The 12,108-nt window shown below is 43.6% G+C and overlaps 1 protein-coding gene and 1 long non-coding RNA gene across 5 annotated transcripts in view; one reads left to right on the top strand and one right to left on the bottom strand.

Annotated features, from left to right (window-relative positions):
* Nucleotides 1-2,985: 2,985 nt before the first annotated feature.
* LOC121818323 (uncharacterized) lies at nucleotides 2,986-9,326 on the bottom strand. Its single transcript, XR_006058389.2, has 2 exons — nucleotides 9,159-9,326; nucleotides 2,986-4,686 (listed from the first exon to the last, which is right to left on the bottom strand). It is a non-coding gene; the product is annotated as an uncharacterized LOC121818323 (long non-coding RNA).
* The window catches only part of FAM120C (family with sequence similarity 120 member C), a 150,701-nt gene continuing 147,688 nt past the window's right edge, over nucleotides 9,096-12,108 (top strand). For all 4 annotated transcript variants that reach the window (XM_004022057.5, XM_027963299.3, XM_042242234.2 and 1 more), the window contains exon 1: nucleotides 9,096-10,164. In XM_004022057.5, the coding sequence (XP_004022106.1) occupies nucleotides 9,466-10,164 (699 nt within the window). In that variant the 5' untranslated portion in view covers nucleotides 9,096-9,465. The remainder of the gene's footprint in view (nucleotides 10,165-12,108) is intronic.

Here is a 12,108-nt window from a genome sequence, read left to right as displayed (position 1 = left end):
CATATATCTTTCTTGTTTTAATTTATTTTAATTTTGGCTGTGCTAGATCTTCATTGCTGTGTTTGGACTTTCTCTAGCTGTGGTGTGTGGGGGCTACTCTATAGCTGTGGTACACGGGCTTAGTTGCTCTGTGACATGTGGAATCTTCCTGGACCAGGGATTGAACCTGTGTCCCCTGTATTGGCAGGAGGATTCTTATACACTGCACCACCAGGAAAGTCCTTCATATATCTTACTTGAGGTTATATCCAGTGCTTGTTTTATAATTTTAGGATTAGACATATATGTTTATGATACAAGCAATGATTCAAAATGTGCTCTCTGCACAAACTTATGGTGGGGTATTTCCATTCGTATTGATAGTGTTTATGGTCCACCTTCAGGAAAAAAAGTGCATTTGGAAATCTCCCTTGCACATCTTTCATTTACCACACTACAGTGACTTGGGAAACTGTCAAATGAGGTCAGATCCCTTGTTCATTTGATAATTTAGGTAGAAGACTCATGAATATTTTTATGCAAATAGCCCTGGAGGCAGAATAAGGGTTCTATCAGAAATATTCAAGATTAGATGAGGATTCTTAAAATGTTTTAAAAAGTCTATTACCTTGATTTAATGATTCAGTGACTCCAAGGTATTCTCTCTTAGGTGATCCCTAAAGGGAAGATCTGGAGAAAGGAAATGGCAACCCACTCCCGTATTCTTGCCTGGGAAATCCCATGGACAGGAGCATGGCAGGCCACAGTCCCTAGGGTCACAAAAGAGTCAGACACAACTTAGCCACTAAACAACAACAAAGGGAGGATACACAATGGAACAAGCACAGGTTTTTTGATCTACAGACCTCTCAAACCTCTGTTTTCTCATTTGTAAAATGAGGTTTTGACTATTAAATGAGATATGTCCCAAATTTGCTAAGTGTGCTTATTGACATCTCTAGTGACCTTCACAACAAACTTACACTTGGGAAATCAGGCTGGTTTAGAAATGGGCCCTGGTTTGGATTATAGTTAATACAGATGCCTTTTAGAGTCCAGCAGACCTGGATTTGTATTCTAGCTTTGTGAACTTAGGAAAATTACTTATTACCTTCAATTTCCTTATCTGTAAAAATACCTCAGTGGTGGTATTTTGAGACTAAGCAAAAAAAAAACAAAAAGGGCTTAGCACTGTGCCTGGCACATAGTAGGTTTGCTCATATAACAGTAACAACTCCTGAAGGGACCTTACATATCACTAAAAAGAAGAGGAAACAGTCATAGAGATGTAACAAAGCTGAACCCAATGTGCAAGTCAACACGAAGTCTGCTGGGGAAAGATTGAGTATTGGCTGCAATGATAGATGATGTAAAGTGAGGTTCAGAGATGAAAATATTTAAGTTGGAGGATAAAACACCATAAAACCAATTTAAAATGTGCCATCATTGATGAGCATTATATAAAAGAATGAGATGACATAATTAAGTAGTAGGAGTTGAGGAAATTCAGAAGGTGAGTCTTAAGAGAGGAGCTCAAGAGAGAAATGAAGTACAGCATAGATGATAGTCTGAATAGGAAGAGGACTTTGGGATAAATAGATGAAGAATTGGAAAAGACTAGCTCACATGCGTGTTACAAATGAGGAAATAGACTCAGGAATTTAACCAGTATTTGTAAGATTTCTCCATTCCAGCTCAGAGGTTCTCATCCCTGTTTGCATATTAAAATCACCCAGGGAGGTATTTTTAAAAATTAGTGCCTTGGTTGCACAATAAAGTGAATATACTTAACACTACTGAACTGTATGGCAAAAACCACTACAATACTGTGAAGTAATTAGGCTCCAATTAAGAGAAATAAATTAATTACTTTAAAAAAATGGTTAAGATGGTAAATTTTGTGTTGTATGTATTTTACCACAGTGTAAAAAAAAAAATAGTGTCTGGGCCCCATCCCTCTAATAAGTATTGTTTTATAAAGCTCCCTAGATAATATATTAGTATCATATTAACCTAACTAGGGTTGAGAACCACAGTCATTGTTTTCTTTGCTAATCAAATGACCTCCCTATTATTGCTGGTTTAAGAAACAGAAGCAATATAGCAGCCTCATTAGACTTTCTAATGAATTATTTCCTATTACCATTATAAGCTTACAGCCTCTCAAACAGCCCCAAAGATTTGGGCAATAAAGAAAGCTAAATGGGGCCCTTACAGACACTAAACAGCTAGCTAACTATTTAGGTGGAAAATAATAAGATTTAATCCAATGTGACCTCTCCATGCAACCTCTTTATGCTTCTCTCTACCTTTCACTTTAACAATTAAAATTTGTTAGGTGCTTACTGTGCCAAACACTTTATCATATCATTTAATCTTCACAAGCTTCTGAGGTAAGTATCATTAACATCTCCCTTCTAAGCTCCTTGACTATCTTCAGAACTCTTTACTCCCAGCCTAGTGTTATTCCTGGCCCATAGTGGGCTTCCCTCATGGCTCAGATGGTAAAGAATCTGCCTACAGTGTGGGAGACCCAGGTTCAATCGCTGGGTCAGGAAGGTCCCCTGGAGAAGGAAATAGCAACTCACTTCAGTATTCTTGCCTGGAGAATTCCATGGACAGGAGGGCCTGGTGGGCTAAAGTCCAGGGGTCACAAACAGTCAGACACGACTGAGCAACTAACACTAACAACTGAAGTGTTATTCCTGGCACATAGTAGGTGCCAAATAAATCTGTTGAAAACGTAATGAGTCTATGTTTCACAGATACATTAAGGGCTCAAGAGGTTAAATAACTTGTTATATAGCAAGTAAGGAGTTGAACAGGTTTTGGAGCCTAGATCTCAGCTCCAAAGCACACACTTTAACCACTATTCTGTGACATTCACTGTCCCTTTCTACTTTCAGGGCTTTGGCCTCTTTACTGTACCCTCTCTATGGCCTATGTTTAGCATAAAGTTTCTCTTGTGCCATATATGTTTCGTGTTTTTAAGTAACAGAAACCCAATTTGAGCAGGCTTAAACAAAAGAGGAATTTATTATAAAGTTGTTGGTGGTATCTCACAAAACACAAGGATAATGCAGATGGCCCTTAGGAACAAATTAGGTGCTGAAATGCAGCCAGGATTTTTCATCTTTCCTCCTCCAGCTCAATCCCAAATTCTCTGGGAAGGTACATAAAGAATGGCTCCTGATGCAACCAAGAGAGTAAGGTAGAGAAAAGGGTAGCAAAGGGGTATAGAGTAGACAGAATAGATGTTTACATACAGTCCTTTTGACTGCCCTATAAATACATATGCCATTTCCCCCATATCTACAATTCCAAAATGCCCACACCTAACAATCTATGGACAACTGCCAGTCACATGCAGCAACTGCATCCAGAGCAACAACATGGCATGGACATGCCCCTTCCTCATCTAGTTCAGTGCAATCTAAATGTGGATCCTGCAACCTCTTTATAACTTGACTGCCACCAATAGATCTAACATGCAATAATAGAGAAATATTTAGATTAACCACAAAGTTTCCTTTTAGGAAAGCAAAGGGGCACACCTTTATCCAGTCACTGGTCTGCGTATACACCATTTCCACCTGGATAGGAAGGAAGGAAGGAAATAAATTGCAGGTGTAGAAAAACTTATGAGAGTTAGTTATATTGATGCTCCTTCTTGTTTTACCAGTCTGTACTTGGGCCTTGCGATTGCTATAGAAGAGCAGTGATTCTCAAAATTAAGAGTACATAAGAATCATCTGGAGAACTAGTCCAACCTGCAAAAACACTCAACACAAACACTCCATTCAAACACCTGCACTAAAGAGACTAGACCAAACTTGGCTTCTATCCAAGTCTCTCAGTTCAGTTCAGTCACTTAGTCATGTTCAACTCTTTGTGACCCCATGGACTGCAGCACACCAGGCTTCCCTGTCCATCACCAAATCCCAGAGCTTGGGTCAGACTCACGTCCATTGAGTCGGTGATGCCATCCAACCATCCCATCCTCTGTCATCCCCTCCTCCTGCCTTCAATCTTGCCCATCATGAGGGTCTTTTCCAATGAGTCAGTTCTTCACATCAGGTGGCCAAAGTACTGGAGTTTCAGCTTCAACCTCAGTCCTACCAATGAATATTCAGGACTGATTTCCTTCAGGATTGACTTGTTTGATCTCCTTGCAGTCCAAGGGACTCTCAAGAGTCTTCTCCAACACCACAGTTCAAAAGCATCAATTCTTCAGTGCTCAGCTTTATGGTCCAACTCTCACATCTATACATGACTACTGGAAAAACCATATCCTTGACTAGACGGACCTTCGTTGGCAAAGTAATGTCACTGCTTTTTAATATGCTGTCTGGGTTGGTCATAGCTTTTCTTTCAAGGAGCAAGCATCTTTTCATTTCATGGCTACAGTCACCATCTGCAGAGATTTTGCAGCCCAAAAAATAAAGTCTGTCACTGTTTCCATTGTTTCCCCATCTATTTGCCATGAAGTGATGGGACCACATGCCATGATCTTAGTTTTTTGAATGTTGAGTTTTAAGCCAACTTTTTCACCCTTCTCTTTCACTTTCATCAAGAGGCTCTTCAGTTCTTCTTCACTTTCTGCCATAAGCGTGGTATCATCTGCATATCTGAGGTTATTGATATTTCTCCCGGCAATCTTGAGTCTAGCTTGTGCTTCATCCAGCCTGGTATTCCACATGATGGGCTCTGCATATAGGTTAAATAAGCATGGTGACAATATACAGCCTTGACATACTCCTTTCCCAATTTGGAACCAGTCTGTTGTCCCATGTCTGATTCTAACATGTTCTAATATATTAACATGTCAGAGTCTCTGGGATGACCCAGTTTTCGTCTGGAAAAGCATGGGGCTGTAAAAAGAATGCATAGCTTGTTCTAGCTGACATCTGACAATAGACTCCTGACCTCTCTTTCTTAAGACTGTTTACCAAAAAGGGCTTACAATTATGAATTCTTCCCATGTGTGTGTGTCTCAAGGACCAATCCTTTGAAATGTAATCATTATGAAGGCTAGGGCCTCTGTCTCTCAGGAACTGTGGGAGGATATAATACTGACTTCAGTAATTGCCAATGAGCAGACACAGCTAGCCTAATTGCATTTACACTGGCCAGCCCTTTGTAATTTTTCCCTTTCCTGCCTCTACTTGAGCCCCGCCTCACTCCTCCTCCCTCCTCCCTTTAAAATGCTGTCACCTCTGCACAAATGGAATGGACCTCTGCTCTTTCCCCTACTGTTAGTAACTGAATAAAATCTGTTCTCACTGCTTTAACTAATGTCAGCCTTTGTTTATCTTTGATACCACTTAAATCATAGATTGGCCTTCCCCAATGGCTCAGCAGGTAAAGAATCCACCTGCAAAACAGGCCACAGTGGATTGATCCCTGTGTTGGGAAGATCCCCTGGAGGAGGGCATGGCAACCCACTCCAGTATTCTTGCCAGGAAAATGCCATGGACAGAAGAACCTGGCGGACTACAGTCCATGGGGTTGCAAAGAGTCAGGACACAGCTCAAGCGACTGAGCACACAGACACAAACCACAGATTACTGGCCTCACCCTCAAGAGTTTCGGATTCAGGAGGTCTAGAATGAAGCCCAAGAACCTACATATCTAACAGATCCTAGGTGCAGATGTGCTAGTCCATGTACTATACTTTGAGAATCACTGCTGGCTCATGGTTGCCATTCACTAGATATGATTTTCTTCCTCAAAACCTCATATGACTGCCTGTTGATTTCATTTGAGGGGATTCACAATGCTAGTAAGTGCCAAGAATCTAATCAACTTGTGCACTTTGAATCTTTAGATTTGCTAAACAGAGTAACCTGACTCATTCTGTTGCAGCTCTATTTCTTAGCTCTGTACCTAAGGACTTGCCTCCTTCTCCCTGGCATTCTGTTCAAGGTGTCCAGTTCAGAGCACAGATAGAAAACAGTAGGCTGATTTAAAGGACGTGAAGCTTCTCTTTTTTGATCTGCTCTGGGAATGTTACACTTACCCACTCTCTCTTGTATTTTAGCTGAATGCATGTAGAGGAAGAGATCTTCACATTTGGGGGCTTTGGCTTATATAGATGGCTTCCTTGGTGGCTTAGATGGTAAAGAATCTGCTTATATAGATAACGTTATTCCAACTGCCTGGATGCCAGTTTCCTAATTAGTGAACTATTTGAAGTGAGACAGAGTTCTACTACTATAAGTCGGCAAAGCCCATGAATATCTGACCGTCAAGTTGCCAAACTCTTGATATATGCAGAAGGGATGCTGTTTTTGAGTCTCAAGAGCAATAAGCAACTATTTCATTGCCAAATATCAGAATGCAAACTTCCAATTAATGATACGAGAGATCTCCAATCTCTGCCAGTCCTACAGTTTAGGGTTTGTAATTTGACACACCCCATTTCTGGTACCAGTTCTTGAATTAATATTTTATGGTCATGAGTAGTTTCTAATTCAATTCTATCTTAAAAATAGTAAGGGTATGAGATTGCTTCAGAGAAACCAAGGACAAGAATATCTAAAGAATGATCTAAAACCTGGGACTTAAAACATGATGAAGCCTTCCTATTTCCCATCTCTTTTTTGAGTCTGCATTTTTCTTCCCTTCCTTCAGACCAGTATCTTTTACTTTTGTTCATCTGATGGGAAAATTGACTGCTGATAGCTTCCAAGATTTAAATTTCAAGAAAAACTGGTCTCTCTGGTCCAGTTTCAAATTTCTAGGGAATGAGATTCTGATTGACCCAGCCTGAATTCATTATCTGCCTTTGGCCCAGTCAGCTATGGTTATGGTTAACATGACAGTTTTTGTTATAACTGTAAATGGGGAGAGGGTTAATTCTTAGAAAGAAGGGCTGAGTAGACAATCATTTAGGTATCCATTATATTAAAAAAAAACCTCTATTCTTTCCATCCGCCATCCTTTCAAGCCACTATTCTCTCTTTCACTGTTTGTTTTCTCAAGAGTTATTTGTGTGCATTGCTTTAATATCTACTTATTCTTTGCCAATCTGGCTTGTTCTGTCTCCACTAGTCTTTTATGATTAATTTCTTTATGGAGTTTGATGCTTTTTCAGCTTTTGCATCCCCATACACTTTTCTCAATGGGCTACTTGTCCACGGGGCTGCAAAGAGTCAGACACGACTGAGTGATTAACACTTTCACACTTTTTTGGGGCTTCCCAGGTAGCACTAGTGGTAAAGAACCCACCTTCCAATGGCAGGAAACATAAGAGTTCCATCCCTGGGTCCGGAAGATCTCCTGGAGGTGAGCACAGGAACCCACTCCAGTATTCTTGCCTGGAGAATCCCATGGACAGAGGAGTCTGGCAGGCTACAGTCCATAGGGTCACAAAGAGTCAAGCACCTGAAGCAACGTAGCATGCACGCACACTATTCTCAGACTTCATTTCACCTGGACTACTCTTGGGTTCTGCACTTCTGTGTTCTTATTTAGCCTGCTTTTATCTCCTGCCTTCTATTAAGTTCCAAGACAGATCTATTACTCACAGAACAGAATGAATCTTCTTTGCTACCCTCCTCCTATTGAAACAGTGGGCTCTAAAAGCCAGTCAGCCAGAAGACTGGCACAATATCATAATCAACCAAGGAGAATGCTAAAAATAGATTTTACAAAAGATGATTCTGTGCTGTTAGGGAAAAAACTGAAACCACCTACCCTGGCCAGGCAAGATAGTAGCCACTTGGGTGAGTTATCTTAACAACAGGAGATTCCTGGTAAGGACATTGAAACTAACAAGCTACCACCAACCAGAAGAATTCAGGAAAGATCAAAAAGAGAAGATGCCAGTCCATATGTCCTACCAACCTCCCAGAATCCTCATTGCACTCTATCTTGGCTGAACAATTCACACAACACCAGTAAGAGCCCAGAGTCAGAATGATTGGCCAGAGACAAACTGGAAACTAACCCCATCACTATAAACTCCAAGAGTGCAAGCTACATGGCAGAGCACTTCTCCTGGGTTCCCTTACCCTACTGTCCTCTGCTTGGGTGCCCTTTCCTGATAAAGCCTCTTGCTCTGTCAGCACATGTCTCCTCAGACAATTCATTTCCAAGTGTTAAACAAGAGTCCACTCTCAGACCCTGGAAGGGGTCCCCCTTCTTTCCTTATTATGTCTGGAATTGGAGCCCTTACTGCTATTTTCTCAAGAGCTCCCCAACAAATTAATTCATAGTGGTTGCAGATAAATGTCCTAACTATATGACATTGTAGCTCAAAGAGTACCAGAAAGGTACAACTTGTTGTTTAATTTGTGCTGATGCTTATCTCCCTAAACAAAGAGATCCCGAGTACATTGGATATCCCATTTCACTTTGTCTCTGAATTACCTTGGGCAAATAAATAATGTAAATCTCACTATTCATAAACTGGGGCCAAAAAACTCTTCCTCAAAGAATTACCTTAGCTAAAAAGTATGTGGCTTATTACAGAACTAAGGTTATTTTACAACCTAAGATTATATTGTTATTGTTATCCAGTGGCTCAGTCATGTCCAAATCTTTGCAACCCCATGGACTGTAGCATGCCAGGCTTCCCTTTTACTATTCCCCAGAGTTTGCTCAAATTCATGTCCATTGAAGTCGGTGATGCCATCCAACCATCTCATCCTCTGTCCTCCCCTTCTCCTGCCTTCAATCTTTCCCAGCATCAAGGTCTCAGAAATGTTGGTGGTGATCATTTTTACGTTTCATGTGTCCTTTTCAATAATGTGCTACCCACGTTATTCCCTCCCCCCAAAGGAAAATTCTTCCTTCTTGGGATGCTTATAATACTTAAGCTGAATTAAAATAATCCACTTTACTTCCTTTCCCATGATGCATCACTACCCCCAAACTCCTTTTCCTGGGAAAGGCGATAAACAGCTTGAAGCAACTCGGTGGATGTAGAGTTGGAGTGCAAATCCTAAACGCTTATCACGCCTCGCCCCTTGATACCTAGTGAATACAAGGGTAGACGAGGGTGGTAATTTAGTTCCAACTCTTTATCCTGAAGCCTTAGAAGAGAATACAACTCCCAGGATGCCCCGCTTCCCTGCCCCGCCCCCGCTACTCCCCCACCCCCGCCTCCGGCTAGAAAGCGTGTACCACAGAGAAGAGGCAATATGGCTCCCGGAGGTGGCAGGAAAAGGCTTTACCCCTTTTGAAGCGGTGAACAGCGCCAGGAGAGGGATAAAAAAGAAGTGACTAGAGCCTGTCATCGGTTTTATGCTCCCAGCTTCTCCTGAGTCCGGTCGGCCTCACCCCTTCTTTCCTCCCAAATCCACTCAGCTGTCTCCTCCTCACCCCGCCCTCGTTCCCTCTCTAGCTCACCCTCCCCTCGGGAATCCTTTCCCCGCCCCCTCGCCCCCCGCGGAGTGCGCACGCGCCCGCCCCCAGCTTCGCGCCCAGATCGCCGCCTAGCTTGCTCGCGCAGCCGCCGTCTCATCTGCCCACCGACGAAGCATGGGCGTCCAGGGCTTCCAAGAGTTCCTGGAGAAGCGCTGTCCCGGGGCCGTGGTGCCCGTGGACCTCCTCAAACTCGCGCGCACGGTCTCGCGCCAGCAGCAGCAGCACCAGCATCGCCAGCTGCCGCCTACGGCAGCTCTAGCGCCCGGGGCTCCACGCGCCGCCAGGGGCTCCGCGCCTCAGCAACCGCCATTCCCGCCCGCCGCCTTGGGTGCCTACTCCGGGGGCGCGGGGCCTACTCGACACCATCACCCCGCTCACCACTTCCACCATCACGGCCAGGCGCACCCCGGCCTGCACCCGCCGCCACCGCCGCCGCCGCCGCCCCCTCCGCTGCCCGGGGCCCGGGTGCTTGTGGACGCGGGCTCAGCGCTGCCGCGGCTTTATGGCGGCTACCAGACGGATTGGGTGTGTGGCGGCCAATGGAACGCCATGCTGGGCTACTTGTCAGCGCTCTGTCAGGCTTGTGCCTATCCCGGCGGCGACGGCCTGGAGCTGGTGGTCATGTTCCCCGGGGGCCTGGGTAAGGACCGGCTGGCCGAATGGGGCCGTCGGTGCCAGGCCGAGCGGCAGACAGCGCAACTGATCGTGGGACACGTGGGCAACAAGGGCACCCCTCCTCCTCGGGCCTGGTTCCTGCCACCGGCCTGCCTGAGCCACTGCGTGAGGCTAGCACTCATCCGCTTCCGGGTCAAGGTGAGGGAGGGGCCGGATCTTAAATAACTCGCCCCACACCTATTCCCTCCCAACTAAACACCTAACCACCCACCCACTTACCTTTCTCCCATCTACCCACTCACCGCCCAGTCAGCTAACCCACTTGCCTAAATACCCTTGATCATTTTATCCATCTACCCAACCCTTCATACCACCCCCTACTGATTTGCTCACCTTCATAACCACATCTCTCTGCCCATGTCATCCCAATAACCCCCTTTACCCAGTTGGCCTATCTCTGGGTTTTAGCAGAATTTCTTTTGTAGCTCCCTTTCTCCTGCTGTTTTCTGCCTCAAGCTGAAATGCCCTTTTCAAATTTTCCAGTTAACATCTTTCTGTTTCTCTTTCCAACCCTGCAGCAGATCAGTTAAACATGTTAATTGAACACCTTTCTTCTACAACTTTTCCCCGAATTTTGAACCATTGCTTCTTTTGCACCCATCTGTTCATTCAACCATTTTCATTTCAACCTGTTTCTATCTCATCCTTCCTTAGCCTAAACAAACAATCAAACCGACTGGTTCACTTTTCAACAAGTATTAACCCACTAAAAAGAGTAAGGGGTTTAAAAGACATGTGAGACATGGTTCCTGCCCTTGGAAAATCGAAATATACACATGAAACATTCAGTGATATAAATGTGTTATGTGATTACGCTTTATGGTAAAGATTGTAAGTATAGTACTTGTTTGGTGTATGTGTGTTGGGGGCAATATCTGGGCTAAAATGCTCAGAGGAGGCTTTCTTGAAGTTGGACCTCACCTGGGTCTTTAAGAATGAATTGGATTTGCATTACTTGCAGGCTTGGGAAGAGGCTTCTTTAAAGGAGAGAAAAGTGAGCAGAAGCAAATGGGAATATCAAGCATGTGAGGCCTCATGGGGGCCAGTCTAATCTCTGCATATGGGGCCTGGAGAACAGCTTGGCAGCACCCCCAGTTCTTGGCACAACTGCTGTTGCTTTGTTGCTTTCCCATACTCTTAAGTTTCAAGTTCCTACGTGTAGGGAATAGCAAGGCTTGAGAATTAAAGGAGGTGGGCAGGAAAAAAAAAAGTAGTACAGGGTTGAGTAGGACAGAACCACAAACCTATTCCCCAACCAAGGCTCTTAGGGATGTGCACACAGTCAGAAAATGACATGGAACTGGAATCATAAACTAAGGAAATGGTGCTGGGTGGAGTAATGAGGAGGGGAAAATCTCAGCTGAGAGACTGAAAGACCCACATAAAGAAATTTGCAGTGGTCATACAGCTTGTGGCTAGAGTCCAGTCATGCTAGACTTCTTGTGCTCAGCATCTAATATGTGCCTAGGCTGGTTAGATTATAACTGTTTTTAATAATTTTTTTAAAAAAAATTCAATCATGAGCTATCTCAATACAAAGTGGGAGAAATATATATATCAGACTCCATTTGCTTGCCTTCCTGACTGGGCATGTTTTCAGTAGTTTATCCATTCATGGCCATTCTTTCCAGTTTGTTTTCACTGCTACTACTCCATCTTTAAGAACTTTTTACCTGATTGTCAATATTAACTTGGTTGCTGTCAACAGTGACTAAGGTTGATGGAATGCTCACTGTGTGCCAGCTGCTAATCTGGGTGCTTTATCAAATGAAAATTATCTCATTTGATCCTCACAATAACCTGTGAAACAGTATTATCCGTTTTTCAAACTAGGGAACTGAGGCACAGGAGGTTTAGAAACTTGCCCAGAGTCACCTGGCAATAAATGGCAAGCTAGGATACATGCCCAGGTGATCTGGCTCCAAAGCTCATGCTCTTAGCAACAGTGCTATAAGATGAAGCCTTCTAAAGTGCCAGACAGATTAAAGCATTTCCATATTGGACTAAAATCTCTGGCTTCTGGGTAAAGAGAGGTTTGGGGCTGTTTGTTATTATTCGTTGAGTACCTGTAGGCTAGGTAAT

The sequence above is a fragment of the Ovis aries genome, chromosome X (genome assembly GCF_016772045.2).
Source record: "Ovis aries strain OAR_USU_Benz2616 breed Rambouillet chromosome X, ARS-UI_Ramb_v3.0, whole genome shotgun sequence".
In the NCBI taxonomy this organism is placed as follows: Eukaryota; Metazoa; Chordata; class Mammalia; order Artiodactyla; family Bovidae; genus Ovis; species Ovis aries.
This window is presented reverse-complemented; position numbering and strand designations above follow the sequence as displayed.